This window comes from Osmia lignaria, chromosome 9, assembly GCF_051020975.1.
Source record: "Osmia lignaria lignaria isolate PbOS001 chromosome 9, iyOsmLign1, whole genome shotgun sequence".
In the NCBI taxonomy this organism is placed as follows: Eukaryota; Metazoa; Arthropoda; class Insecta; order Hymenoptera; family Megachilidae; genus Osmia; species Osmia lignaria.
The window spans coordinates 8264664-8280254 of NC_135040.1; the positions used below are offsets into that span (position 1 = coordinate 8264664).

At 39.7% G+C, this 15591-nt stretch overlaps 1 protein-coding gene across 4 annotated transcripts in view; it reads left to right on the forward strand.

Annotated features, from left to right (window-relative positions):
- Ddr (discoidin domain-containing receptor 2) overlaps positions 1-15591 on the forward strand; it is a 191881-nt gene that overhangs the window by 135893 nt on the left and 40397 nt on the right. For 3 of the 4 annotated variants that reach the window (XR_004581792.2, XM_034327477.2, XM_034327390.2), the window contains 7 exons: positions 2413-2536; positions 4114-4265; positions 4713-5026; positions 6881-7072; positions 9361-9453; positions 11804-11945; positions 15331-15480. Coding sequence is in view for 2 of the 4 variants with exons in the window: in XM_034327477.2 (XP_034183368.2) it covers positions 2413-2536; positions 4114-4265; positions 4713-5026; positions 6881-7072; positions 9361-9453; positions 11804-11945; positions 15331-15480 (1167 nt within the window). In the remaining 2 variants the exon portion in view is untranslated. The remainder of the gene's footprint in view (positions 1-2412; positions 2537-4113; positions 4266-4712; positions 5027-6880; positions 7073-9360; positions 9454-11803; positions 11946-15330; positions 15481-15591) is intronic. The other variant, XR_004581796.2, reaches the window with a different exon arrangement.

Sequence of the window (15591 nt, forward strand, 5' to 3'; positions counted from 1 at the left end):
CACCAGTTTACTTGGTACGCAGAATTTAATTCAACGGCGAGTGCAACGTGATAAAGTTTATTTTAAAATACGCGTAGCTCTGTGTTTTATAATATACGTAAAAATCCCGTTTAATTTAATAGATGTTCCTATCTCGGCGTACTTTATTTTATATATACCAGAATTTTTCTTTGCCCGTAAAATAACTCGCGCGAAAAAGGCTAAATGATATCTAACGTGATTATCCGAACGGATAACGTTTGCAATTTTCGCGATTACGCGAAACGAGAGATTGAATTGCGAATCTCGACAAAATTCACTTGAAACTCATGCGAAGAATAAACGAGATAGAAGAGATTATACGTACCATCGAACCGTCATTTTCGTCGATCTTCGAGAGGAACGAACGTTATCGTACCGCAAACGCGACGAAACGCATGGTTTATTGTACGGGTATGAAATTAAACGATGATATCGCGTTCGAAAGACACTCGAATCAGGATCACGATCGGCCACGGTTGAAACGGTTCTTCGTTCGAGGAGATGGAGAAAGAAGCATGAAACGAGTGATGGAGCAAACGATACCCGGATAACGGGCGAGTGTCGAGAGAAGACGGAAAATGGGCAAATATCCGACAGGTTGAACGGCAAAGAGGACAAAAGCGTAGCCGTGGTAATGAAAATGGCAAAAAGCACTTCGCCGTTAATTAATGGAAGTTCGTTTTATTACTAGAATCCTCCGCTCTCGTACGTTTGGGATTTCATCGAGCGTCACCCCTCGCGATCCTTTTCCTTCTTTTTTTTATGCTTATCCACGAAGGAATTACATTCGCGTTATTTATCGCGTTTATTCGCGAGGTACGTTCGGAATTGAGGTAATCATTTCACCGAACGATCATCCAGGATTCCTGATGAAACTTAAAGAAAATTCTCTCTTTTGTACGATCTAAATTCCAAGCATTTGAACAAATTTACCTTAAAAATAAAATAAATAAAATACACCAATTCTGTTGGACACGATTTCCATCAGCAACACCTGCTCAAAATTGACCACATACAAACGTCTCGATGATTCCCCGTCCTGTTTGAAGATGCGATAAATGATGGCAACGCGTGTCCTGTCGGCAACATTCATCCTGTAATCCTGGAAGAACAGCCTCTCGACACAGCAGGAGCTCAGCGATCGAGCCATAAACGTGAAGGAGCGAACGACGTCGCTTTGAATGCCGGCCATAAGGGCGGCAGAAGACACGACAGGACTGTAGATACAGCCCTAATGGTGAAAGAGAAGCGTTAGATGGGACGCTTAGATGACAGGAAGACGAGCAACGGTACCAGAAACGACAGCGATCAAAGAAAGCGAGAAGAGGTTCGACGGGGAACACGCTGGAAAAAGTGGAAAGAAGAAGAGCGGGCAGGGTAAAGAGATTCGTGCAAAGAGATTCGAGCAGAGTCCCGATGGCTAAGTGGTTATCTTATCTTAACGGTGCCACCGTCTCGCCGGCTCTGCCACCCTAACGCTTCCTAAACGGAAATTAACACCCCCACCCCTTATGGTAACCTGGCTTCTCGACCAGGCCGTCTGTGACATTCGCGCCGAGGGCAAGGCAAAAATCAATGGATATTATATATCGCAAAGTACAGAGACTATTCGACGACCCGACACGATCCTCCTTATCGTTCTGAACGAAAGGAAGGGATGAAGTGTCACTACTGGTAGGGAAAGATTGTTTGTTACGCGATTAATCTTGTGTGTTCTTCCTGTGAAAGAAAAGGTTCATAAAAACATTTCTTCAAATTGTGAAATTTAATTACATAGCGTATGAAACTACGACTTGCACGTCTATTTGTTCCACTGCAAGAAAAAATTGAAAATTTTTGAAACGAACTTACCGAATCTACTTTACGAGTACTTTTGCAAGTAGTAATGAATTATCGATTCGTACATTTGGCTGAACGTTGATTATTAACGAATCAGTTCTCGTGTAATATCCTCTGATTCAATTTCCTCGAACGTCAGGGAGAACAGTAACTGATAATTATTCGTTAATACGATTCAATTTTATTCCACGGGAATTATGTAGCAGGCTAAATGCGTATCGATGCATCGTGTTACTGATTATATTAATACCTACGTAATTATCAACAATTCTTTCATGATGGTTTATACACTTTTTGAAACATTATCAACTGGCTTAAATACTTTTCGTCGCTGATATTAACCACGCTTCGCGATTTCATGTAACTCGTGGATCAAACACCAGGAATGTTTTGAAAATCGATGATGATTTAGGACAGAAATGCATATTAGTGGCACGAAGTGACGGAAAGTTTCCGGGGGAGGGGCGTATCGCTTTTGCCGTTCGATACACATGCTTGCCGTGTGCATAAATGTCAGCCTCATTAACGAGAACGCTCAATATTCGGTCGCAGGTCTCCGTGCAGGAGGAGGGCGAGGACAAGGGACCAATTTGCCCTCCACTTCCGGCGCAGTACCACCCCGCCGCCTACACCACGACGACACCGCAACTACACAAAACTATCACGGATTACAGTGGTTGGTAGCGACATTAAGTGTAAATGTTTAAGCCCTTCGAATTCTCTGCATGCACATGCACCGTTTGCTGGAATTCAGTTAAATAAGACGTAACGTTAAATAATTAATTCCCAGGGTTTTTGGGAATTATCAATTAGTTACAGAACATTTGACGTGTTAAGTTGAAAATTTTCATAATTAAATTTTACAGTCGAATTATTGCATTAAACGTTTGTTATCTAATTGATGATAATTTGATTTAAATTAAATCATAAGTTTCGTGTATAGTTCATCAATTAAGGATTAAATCTTTCAAAGGATTAAATCTTTATCTTTAATTACATATTAGATCAATTTAAACTAATTGGAATAAATTGGAGATTCTGGTGTAACGATAATTAAAATTATTACAGAAACTCTTATCAGATGAAAATGAACAATTTCACGCAAATTTAAAGTGCGCTTAACTAACGTTTAATTTCTCTACTATTTATTAGAGCAGCGTGTAATTGATACCAAGGGAACTTCAAATGAATAGCTCTGCGTTGCGGTATAATATCGAGTTTGTGTTCAATTAAAATTGCATCAAATCGCGGTGCGCTATAAGCAATGATCGTGACGATAAATGCAACACCTACTGTGATATCGAAGCATACAGGCCTCGAATTAAATTACAGCCTAATGATCGACGGCTTATTATAGAGTTTGAGGCGCTTAAGCCAATACTTACACGGGTACAAATCATAAAGAATCGGGTAATTTATCGCGCTCTCGTGTCTAGGCCGACTATATCTCTAATCAGTCCCGTTGGATCTAAAGTTTCCTTAGCTTTCACGTTTTCGAATGTTTCTCGGTAAAAGATAGAAAAAATGCAGCAACGGTCTCGCGACTATTACTTCTGGCAGAAAGGTTCGCGAAGCCGAAAAAAATTCAGACAACTCTCCAGCGAAGCATGCTTTTATCCGTCCAACTCGAATAGTTGACGAGTTATTCCGTTTTCTCGTATTTGCCACGCTCTCGTCGAGGGAAACGTTCCTCGATGCTTCGCGAAAGTATTTCGCTAGTAGCTCCTGTCACAAAATTGCTTTTCTCTTCTTTATATCATTCGGAGAAATAAAAACATTTCACAATTTTCGAGCGACTATTGTCCACGCTGTAGCGAGGATTGTCAATTCTGAGATAGCTCGATCCTGGCCGATCGCGGCTGAGTGATCGATTGGATCAGAAGAAGAATAAAGTGTTAAATTTGTAAAGTGAGTGATTTACGAACCTAACCCAAGTCTGCCTCATGAAAGGTAGACAACTATGAATGAAACCATTTTGGATTATGAGTTGAGGACAACGTCTCGAGCATACTGAAATTTTGACCCGAAAAAGTAACCAACAATCGCGTTACATGTCGTAATAGAAGTTACACAGTTTGGTAATAGAAAGACGGAAACGTAGGAAGTGGTTGTTGGAAAGTTCCAAGGAACATGCAACGCGGAGGGCGAGTTAAAACTTGACCAATAATTTCTTGCGTGCGAACTGGCCATTGTGTCTTTTTAACCTTGTTAAAATTCTTTTTTTTTCTCTCTCTTCCCCTTCCGAACGGACAGGGATCACCGAGGTGCAGCCGGTTATTCCGCTGTTGCTGAACACAGCGATCAATCTTACCAGACCGATTCCGCCGGTTCAAGAATATCCATCTAATCCACCGCCTATACCACCGCCGCCGGAAAAGTATTACGCCAGCACGGAGATCTGTAAGGTGAGTATCAAAAATGTACGCCAGACATGCGATCCATGACGATTAGTCCTTCGAAGGAGCACGTTAATGCGGCCCACTTTTCGCGTAAAACTGTGTCAAACGTCGGTTCGTGACTTTCGGGCCTTTTAAGTTGCGATCATTTGTATACAGGGTGGGTTGAAAATTCGAATCTAGTACAAGTTATTCTACATGATAAAATAAAGAAAAGATTATTTTCTCTTTGATAAACTCTGTTTAAAACTAAGATTGTAAAAATAATTTTTACACACTTAGAAAATAAATATTGGAAAAATTCCTTTGGAGGTAATTGTATCAGAAAAAAGTAGGCAAACAGGAGGTAATTTCAGTGGAAACGAAAGAATGCCTAACAAGGAAAATTTCAGAATATTTTCTCTGAATAAGCAGCTTCATCTCGTTTTTCCTACAGCATCCCGGTTTTTATTACAGAATTCTTTGCCACCGTTGCCGCCATCTCCAACGCCGAGCACGCCGCCGCCAATGAGCGCGAAAGCCTCCAGCAGCATGACAAGCTACAGTCCCGAGGATATGCTTACGGAGGAGGAGGACGAGGTGCCCGAGTGCATCTTAGACTTCCCCCGGGAGAAACTGAACATCGTTGAAAACCTCGGTTGCGGATACTTCGGCGACGTTCACGTTTGCGAGATCGACAGGTTTCCTGGTTACGATGAAGTTTTCCGGAACACGAGCAGCGATCTCGTGATCGTTAAATCCTTGAGACCTGGCTCTTCGGATGCGCTTAGGTAAGAATCCTTTATCATCGAATATCTTCTTTTTTCTGCCTGCAAATTTTTATAATATTCAAGTATAAAATATTATAAATGGGTGGTTTTAAAATTTGAAAAATTCTAAACTGACAGTGCTATCCGTTTCATCTGTGACGGACTTTTTATTTAAATCAAAGCACCGTATTAATTTCTTGCAAAGTTTTGGATTCACGAAACAACGGAACGTGGCGTTAAATCGGGAACCGATAAAACCGTGGACGGTAATTAAATTTGCCAAATGGAAAATGAATCGAGCAACACGTTATTGGTGGACTCGTTTAAGTCGGCGAATTCAGTGGCCGAAACTATTAAGCGTTCGATATTTCACGGTGAATGAAAATATGGGAAGTATAGGATAACTGGTGGAAAATTATCCTAGCCGATTATAGAGTGCTACTCTGATTCATTTATTATCCATCCGGTTAATGGAACGGGTAGAACGAGGTGGCGGCAAGTGGAAGGGATAATGGAAGTGTAGGGCATCGATAGAAAATTATCTCGATCGATTATATTTAGAGCAGCCTGTTCACCCGATAATTCGATAACAGGCGGCACAAAGTGATTTCGAATATAATGACACGGTTCGTGTATTAAGTAGCCGCGACGCTATAATGTAGAGGAGGTGTTTAAGCTGTCGATGATCGACGTCTCGTCGAATAATTTATTTGACTTTGCTTGATTGCAGACTGAAAAATTACTTCCTTCTGATCCGTAGTAGCGGTAGATTTTCTAAAATATAATTTGTTTTAAAAGCAGCAAATTTTTTCTTATTTCTTTGGTAAAATGTCAAACAATTTTCCTGAAAATTTGTACGTGTAAACTGTGTCAATACCACAAACATGGATAAATTGAAATTTTCGTGTTTACCTTCGTGATAAATATTCAACCATTTTAGCAACAAAATTTGCGAAGGTTCATTATTTTTCAAGCAAATTGCTTTTCTGAAAATCTATTTATATTGATGAATATTATCCCTCCATAATTAATGACTGTCGATAATACAAGAACACGCGTCAAAAATTTTACTTTTTGAAATAAATAAGAATTAAAATATCGGCAGCTTTTGAAAATGTTACAAATTTTTCGAATAACCCAATCTAATAGCAATACCAGTTGATCAGATTTTTTGGATTAAAATTATATCGAACCTTCTTTGATGTCCAGTTTCGCTCAAACTTTAATCAATTGCATTCGGTAGAACTTTACAAAATTATAATTTACTCTGTCCCGGTCAGAAAGTTCAGCTTTGCTTCTGTACACTCGAAAGTTCTCCACGTTGTCCCCCGGAGAGACGCATTTTCCGGTTTACGTTCTGACCCTTTGTAGCTCAAACTTCCTCAAAATAGGAGAATTTATTAACCAGAATCCAGGAACAAGGTAACGTCACGTCGCAGCAAACATTATCGTGATCACCGTATTTGATAGCTCGAATTACATGAATTTCCATTAGAAAGTAAATGAAATTTTCTTTTCTAACAGAAAAGAAAAACACGCAATACCAATTTCTCTTTCATACAAAATATAAAGAAAAGAAAACTAAATAAAAGCAGAGAGGATTTGTTAAACAGGAAACTCACAAATCTAAAGTTCTCAAAACCCATGTTAGGTATCTTCTAGAATCCTTCTTCTATTCTTCCGTTGTTTTCTATTCTCCTTTCTCGTCTATCCCAGGAAGGAAACAAAAGAGGAACGAGGAGAAAGACCGCTTTCCGATACAGAATGCTCGCATTATTTCCAGTATATCCGTGTGTCCGTACTCAATAGCCGTCCGATAGGTAGGTCAGTCAACTATAAAGATATTACTTCCGAGTGTCCACGTGTATTTTTCAGGATAGAGTTTCAACAGGAAGCAAAAAGAGTGGCACGGCTAGCCGATCGGAATGTTGCGCGGCTACTGGGCGCGAGCCTCGAAGACGACCCCATGTGCATCGTATTGGAAAACGGCGAGTACGGGGATTTGAATCAATACCTGCAGAGTCACATCGCTGAAACATCCACTGTACAGACGGCTAAGACCCTCAGGTAGGAGTAATTTAAGTTGTTTCGCAGAGGAAACGATTTTATCCGGTACTAGACACAATAGAGAATGGGTAGATCGTTCGTATAGACGTGAAAATACTGTCGAATTTATATTCGATATTCGAAAACAAATAACAGAGTAAGTTTAATTACCGATGAAATTTTCCAGAGATATTTAAACTTGAATTTCATGGCATTCTACTCGTTTGAAAGCTTTCATCGCTTTTCGATTCAGATCAGAGACTCTTTTGTTTATTTCCGTGTCACAGGAACAATAATGCAGAAGCATTGTGGATATTTCACGCGTTGTAAAGTGAAATTAATTAACTTTACAACGCGTTAATGTGACGAACAATAGGCGGATTCGATACAATGCAATTGTAAAATTAACACTTTGAGTGAAATTCAATTTTCATTAGTCTTTCTATACTCAATACTTCCAGTAGAAACATTCGCTGCCAAACAAAATTATTTAATATACGGATTACTCTTTCCAACTTCTTTTTTTTTTATTAAGAAGTTATAAATATTACGTGTAAGAGGGTACAACTTTATTTCAATTTAAAAATAAGTACTTTTGCTGTGAAATCGTTAGCTAATATTTGCTGTTGCGATTCCACTGTTACCATTTCTGTATCGTCAGCATTGTAACTGATCCAATCGAGGACGAAACAACGATTATTCTTTCTGTCGATGTCGAATTGCCGACAAATGATATTTCGATTAACGATGTCGTCCGAAATCGCGATGAACCCAATTTTTCGGGCTTGATCGTCGTGGAAATGTCAGTTCCAATCGTACACGGGTCACGCGTGGAAAGTGCTCGAAATAGGAGAAATCGATCGAAAATGAGAGGTGAACGAGAGGGAAGATGATCGGTGCTGGTGACAGCTGTCGGTGAACCATGTATTTTTTCTGTGCGTTCGCACAACGATCACCCATTGCAACGGAAACAACCGATAGAAACCGTCCATCCTTTGTCTTTGTTAAAAACGAGCAAGCATATCGATTTACAGTGTGCTAGAGATTTACAATCCAAATAACAACCTACTTTATAACAAACATATATTCTTTTCCCTGTTGATGGTTTGATTCATACATTTGTTTCTCCTTGTGCCATGCTCCATTACAGGTACCAAAAATCCGTCCGGAAGTTCGGCGACGCACGGTACTTAGACTCCGTTCCCTCTATTTCGAATTTATTTTTTTCAAGGGGTTTATAAATTGATTATAGTACTTCTACTTTGAGGAGTGATACAAAGAATTCACGAAAGAATGAAATTCTATTTAGATTGAAAGGTTTCTGGAGTAGGAATCTACAAGCGGCACCCATTTGAATGAAACTTTTATATTTCATCGTATTACAGCACAGTTAAGTAATTACTATGTTCATTAATAATAAAAGCTCTATTAATCAATTTTTAATCACTGACATAAGTCTGTTAAAGTGTTGATAATAGAATTTTTAATACATATTGTATATCATAAATAATAATTCACTTGACGTCAAGTAAATTAACTACATTATTTTTTAAATCCTAACAAAGGAAATCTTTGAAAAAGCTCAAAAGAACCGTTGAAAATTTATCTCTCTCTACTTTTCCTCAAAACAACCAGCCCGCGAAAATAAATCCGAACACGGTAAAGCGACCTGAAAAGGATTTGCATGCGTTATTTAAACAAATCGTCGACTGTCGTGCATTATCTCTAGTTAGAAGCTCATCGGTACGATAACCGAGAATGACGACGATAAAAGTGGTCGGTGCATCCAGAAAAAAAATCGTTCCTCTCGTACGCGTCTCAAACAGGAAACCCTGAAAAAAAAGGACGGGAAAACCGTGAAGTTTGTGATCCAGGAACAGAACAAACACGAGCAAAAACGCTCGATCTGTCGAGCTTTTGTTACCGATGCAAATGGTCCGCGAGTTTTCCTCTTCGCTTTAAAGCGTCGTCATTTGCGGTATTACGAGCTAATATCAGCGTGTACATACACTATCGTAAATAGACTGCGAATGTCGCTCATTTTCATGAAATATTTTCTTACAGGAAGATGCTTAAGAGCGTTATCTTAATTTAACAATTGTACACATTTTCTGTATTGTACCCCGGTTCGATCGTAAGTATCTGGTTTGCTCTCCGTAATAAGGAAGAAATTCCTTGAAAAATAAGGGAAGCTGAAAGTTGTCCAGATATTTACGAAGAGTGACGCGTACGTGGTGGCACGTATACATTGACGTAGTTTCGCGGGGGCAAACTTTCTGAACGGAACCGTCTGCTTCTTCCTGTTTCAGTTTCGGCACGTTGGTTTACATGGCCACGCAAATAGCATCCGGCATGAAACACCTCGAGGAAATGGACTTCGTGCATCGGGATCTCGCCACAAGGTAACGACAGACAGCTCCTCGTAGATTACTTTGAGCCAAACTTTGCCGATCAGTCACTCGTTCGACGACACGAACCCGTGTTGCTCTCTTTGCCTCGTGTAAACGCGTTTCCTCTTCGACGTGTTACTGTTAGTTCCACGGAAACTGGTACTTTTGTTTGTGCACCAAGTCGATAGCTATGGTTACCGCTACGACTTCGACTGCACCGAGTAAAACTATCGCGTTCAGTTATGTCGCGCTCACTTTCCTCGACGATAACGATTAGCGCGGAGTAATGAAACAGTTTCGAAGCAAAATCGTTTTAGTATAGTTTGAAACACTTGAATAGTTACACTGCTTAATAACGTTCTTGGAGGTGCTATGGCTTTGATACCGATTCCTTATTGAGAAATATCAATCTTTACGAACGAATATCGTTATGAAAATAAACTTACGTAGCACAGAAGCATGGCATCGCAATATTTTGTCGACATCCGTCTGCTAGCCCAGTTCGAAGAATAAACTCGTGCAACTTTCTGTTTCTCGAAGCACTTTAGTTTCTCGACGATAACCGCGCGGAATAGCAAATTCGATACGAAGATGTCTGTCCACAAAAGTCTCCGATTGAAACATTCAAAGACCTAGATTCTTTTTATAGAAGAAAATATGTTGCAGATTTCTTTCCACGTTATCAAACTGTATAATCTTTTGAAAGTTTTGGAAAGTTTGTAGGGGGAGATTTTCCAAGCCCTCTCGTTATTTTGTCGAATCGCGTCGCAGCTTTTCGAATCTCGGGCAAAACTGTCGGATAGCAGGCAACTCGACGAAAATGTTCGGCGTAGCTCGGGCCATTAAAAGCTAACAAGTGGGGACGTGGGATGGCTGGGTCACGTGTTCGAATTATTAACTCTAATCATAAACTTTAATTACAATGGGTCGAGGCACAGGCGTCGGTGTCGCATAAACGCGGAACGGTCGCGCGCGGCTGAAATTAATTGCCCGTTGATTTATAGAAACGGGTTTTGAACGCTGTGCTCGGAAAATAAAAGCTTCGCGCATTTCCCACCCTGCCGGCTTTCTTCTTTTCCATCCCTTCTACTGAAATCACTGCAGATTAAAAGGCAAATAAAATCCCTTCAATTAGCTAGTTAAGATTCTTTCCATTAAAAAAATAGATGACCCAGGCAAGTATTAAATACAAATTGCAGGAATTAAGATATAGCAAAATATTGAGCCTTGCAAGATTGATTCTTCATCGACAGGTACATTTAAAAAGCATAAACCTGAGAAGCAAAGATGCCTGAAAAATGAAGGAAGAGGTAGCAGGTACTAAAGCTTTTCACAACCAATAAACAGTCGGTTTTACGTTGAAATCAGTGCGAAACCTGGAGCGTCCATAGCTTTCATCGCGTTCAAAACCTTTCTTCTTGGGACTGCTTAAAAGCGACTCGCGCTCGAAACGATTCGAAGGAATGCATCGTCGCCAAATGAGGCTATAAAACACGTGAAAACTCGACAAACCGTGTGGAGAACAAAGAATTGCCTTCAGCCGAAGTAGCTATACCCCGTGAAACAGGAATGAGATACCTAAAGTTCCAGTTATCTAATATTTGATTTTTGATAAATCCGAAGTTGATGATAACATAATATTCTTTCGGTAGTTCGAACAGTTCCGTTGATTCGAGAGGATATTTTTACTTACATTTGAAGGGTTAATATTTTTCTCAGACAAAGTTACACAACGAACGATAATACTTTGACAAAACAGTAACGCACTTGAAACGCGTACAACTTGTCAGAAAAGTGTATCCTTCGAATCGATTCTGATCCCCTAAGAAGATCGCGAACATTCTTTTGAGTACCGTTCGTAGCGATACATTTGTCTACGTGTTCGAGTGGCAGAATAGGGAGAGACCGGAATAATCCTCTCGAATACGGATTATCTCGCAAAGTCTATCATGTTTTCTCGTAGTATAAAAGTTCTGTCGCAAATAGAGGGAGGGAGGATCAGTGGCTCGACCGTAGGGTTTGTTGAAGCAACGAATGAAAAGAAAAAGAAGGAAAATAAAAAATACAGAAACGAGCTATGAGATAAATGATCCCATTATTGTATTGTATGTGCAAGAACGTAATCGTTTGAAAACAGTTTTCTTTTTTCAATAATAGTAACAAAATGATATTTTATTTTATTTACTGCTACGCTGTTGTGAATATTGAAAAAAGTTAGCTAATGTGGGTCAACTGAAAAAATGTCAGCGCAACGTGGTTGAAAAATATATACGAAACTGCTGCGGCAGCTGTTGTAATAAAAAGAGAAAAAAAGAGAGAGAAAGAGAAATAAAGAAAAATAGAGTTTATGGTCTGGTTGCAGAAACTGCTTGGTGAGCCGTGGGTATACAGTGAAAGTGTCAGATCTAGGCTCCGGAAGGAATGCCTACGCGGCTGACTACTTCCGGGTCGAGGGTCGACCTCCGCTGCCAATTCGCTGGATGGCCTGGGAATCCATGCTGATGGTAAGTCGTTAATTAACGTTGCTACCGGTAACTGGCTTAGATTTTTAACACTCGACGATGGAAATCTACCGACGACTTGGATAGTTTAATTAAATATCGAGAAATTACAGAGTTAATTTAGGATTCGATGAAACGAAATTAGATTAATTCTTTCGATTTCTTGAGATTTCTTGAATTAAAACAGCTACTTTATTCATATTTAAATCTGAAAAGGCTTGAAATATACGTAACTGAATTATCAAAATGGTAATCTAAAATGAAAGTTCCACAAATGACAATTTTGGCACGGATGTTTGCCTTTAAAATTCATTGATCCCTGTGTTAAAACAACAGCTATTACCGTTTAATGGATCGCTTTCACGCGCTTCGAGCCATTTCGACTTCGATTTATCCTCGATCCAGCTGGATCTATTCTAACCCTCCAGCTTGCTCAGAAAGCCATCCTACATTGATCCACGCAGATCGCAGTGGATTCAAGCAGTTAAAGCGGATTCAACCTAGAGCGAATAGATTAGATCACATTAGAGAGGTAATAACTCAAAACGTTCGGTCGTATCTGCGTCGTTCAATTCAGTTAACGCAAGCTTAGAAACGATGAATTATAAAAATTTCAAATTGTATAATATATATTTGACTAACAAAGCCGCAAACACTATCTCGTCATTCTTGATTTTCGTCTTATTTCGATCCCTAGAATCAGCCCTTAAAAAATCTCCCACCTGTTGTTGAACACCCTGTATAAAAGGTACTACACAAAATCATATCAGCCAAAATCATTCTCAACCAAAGAGAACGTTGACAGTTCATCAACAGTATCGTTTCGAATTGCGAACAGGGGGTTGGCGGGGCAACAGTTATCGCGTCGTTTAGCTTGCAGTAACGCGAGACCGTTAGCATTCACGGCCTGGTACGCCAGGAATGAAGTCGCGAAAATACGTATTCCACGTAGTGGCGCGGTCACGGTGAATTTATTGGCAACGGACCAGTATGCCGGTATATCAGTGTAACGAATGGTAGCTAGGTCCCCGCGACCGACGTATTTTATTCGATGCCATCCTGTTTTTAATTTCTCGTTCGTAGTCGATATTGAACTGTCGATCCGCGAAACCGCGAAGCATTGGCCCGATAGAGTTGTCTGCGGTCGTGTGGCATTAGCGAATAGAGCTTATTCCCCGTGTCATCCACGGAATTGTGAAAGTTCACGTTCGTGAATTCGTTTTCGATGTCCGATCAATTGTTCCTGCTTAACCAGTCTTCTTTCAACGCGTTTGTTCCACTTCGCATACTTTCTATCGGTTATCAACCATTCTAGGAATTATATTTTGGTTCTGATGATGAATAGAGCAAGAAAAATCTCTTGTTATTTTTTTGGAGAAAGGATTTATTCTTTCGAAACACGAATTATACTTGGGAATTAGAATTGTATGACGTTTCAATGCGTTTATGAGGAAAATAAGTAGTATAAGTCAATAATTGGTCAGGCGCGGCGCTAAATACTGACACGATTGTTCTACTTTACAAATTTTCGTCAAAATATGCTTGTATAAATAACAGAAAACGCTTAGAAAACGAGGTACCTTATTACAAGTTCAGTTCGTTTCATCGAGGAGATGGAAGCGTCGATTTAAATCCATCGGCGAGACCCGTTACCATCGGAAATCGCGTATGAATGAAATCCGTGCTGCGGCAAATTGATAGCTAAATGGTAATTCGACGAAATGGGAAACGAGCAGCCGATATAGTATTTTGTCGGTCGTTCACGTAGTCATTTCAAATTGACTGTGTCGTTAATGTTTCATTATTGCCATCGTTTATACGACCTACGCCATTGTTCCGCGTTAATGAAACGAGACCGTGCCGCTTCAAGAATTATATGGAATTAGCGTAGTTTTAATGATTTAACGTTTGACTTTATTCACTTTGACACTGGACGTGAACTAATGATAAAATTATTATCAATATCAATATTAGATCTAATATACTATATTGATCCCTTCCCACAGATCGGTTGCCCTAAGCTTTACCACAATCGACTAGTTTCTTTGTATGTTAAAAAATTTCAAAATGTTCATTTCGAAAGCCTCGATTCGATAACATAAAATCTAATTGCTCAACAATTTAATTGCTCATTTGGAACTGAATAGCGAAATACCCGCTTTTAATTATCGGGAAAAGAACTTCTTGTGTTTATAAAAGATACTTTGATTGAGTAACGATATTCAAAATTGGTAACACGTTTAAGTAAGAAGCTTAGTTAAAGTAGATTCCTAAAACAGTTGCAACTTTCTTATGTAAAAGTTTAGTTTATATTACAATTTACAGATAATATTTCAGTGCCAGGATTTGCACGTTTCTTTTTCAATCGAAAACACTTAATAAAATTTTGATTCAAATCGCATCATATCGCAAACTAACTAACGTGATAAATCAATTGCAGTGACGATCGTTGCAATGATGATTGCGAAATTCATCTCGATACGGAAGTTATAAGGTTTCCGGTACATGCGTGACCCGGAAACTCTCGACCAGCATATTCACGAAGATGGAGTAGTTCCTCGGAATTACGTAACTAAAGCATTTAAGTTGGAGTAATTCGTCGAGAGGTACCACCTGATGTGCTTCTCGCCTTGGAAATGGTCCTTAAATTTGAATGGCATCTAAATAACTGTTTTGATTACAACCGGGAAAATCATAACCCAGTATTGTATAATAGTTACCCTAGAAATTACAATAATTCGACTGGCATATTTCACAGCTCAATGAAACTGGGTTAAAACCATTAATAGAGTAACAGTTTCTTTAGGGCAGAAAGTTACACTCTGTCTGCAATTGTTAACGATTACTTCGAAGGAGCGAAATTGATCGCAAAGTCTCGAGGAACGTTTCCGAGCACTTTTCAGCGGTGAATTTGATGAACGACGTTTCAAAGACCGTTCGAAATAGCGTAACGTTTTCCAACGTGTTTCCACGTCGATGCACGGTTTCGGTTTTTCACGAGGGTCGGAGGAATACGCGCGTGCCAGTCGAGGGAAACCGCAAGACGCCTTCCTGCCAATGCGAAGGAAAGGGTAAAGACGTGTAACCGTTTCACGGTGCTGCTTTCCCGTTCTAACTTCCCGTCGAACTGGTGCACGGTTTCCATAAATTACTCTGCCACACTTGCTTCCCAAGTTTCCTGTGGATCTTCGCGTTAACTTCTCCTCCCCTGGCTTTTTCACTTCTGCCAGCTAACCGTTGATCGGCGTTTACCGTTTCTCCAAACGTTATTTCTCTAACGCGTTGGTTAGAAGCATTCTGGCAGGTCCATTTTTTCCTCTGACGGAGGAAAGCAAAAATTTTGTGTTTAACGAAAAATTAATTACATCAAGATGTTTTGTGTCCCCAGGGAAGACACACAACGAAAAGCGACGTTTGGTCCTTTGCCGTGACTCTATGGGAGATTTTAACATTCGCAAGGGAACAACCATTCGAGGAACTGCCCGACCATCGCATAGTTGAAAACGCTACCTATTTTTACCAAGAGGACGATAGAAGGGTAAGTATTCCGTACCTTTAGTACAATAAATTTAATGAAACACGTTATGCTGAAAGTTGAGTACAACCATTTAGATTGTTCTGTATTCATTAAAATTTATCAGCCATAACT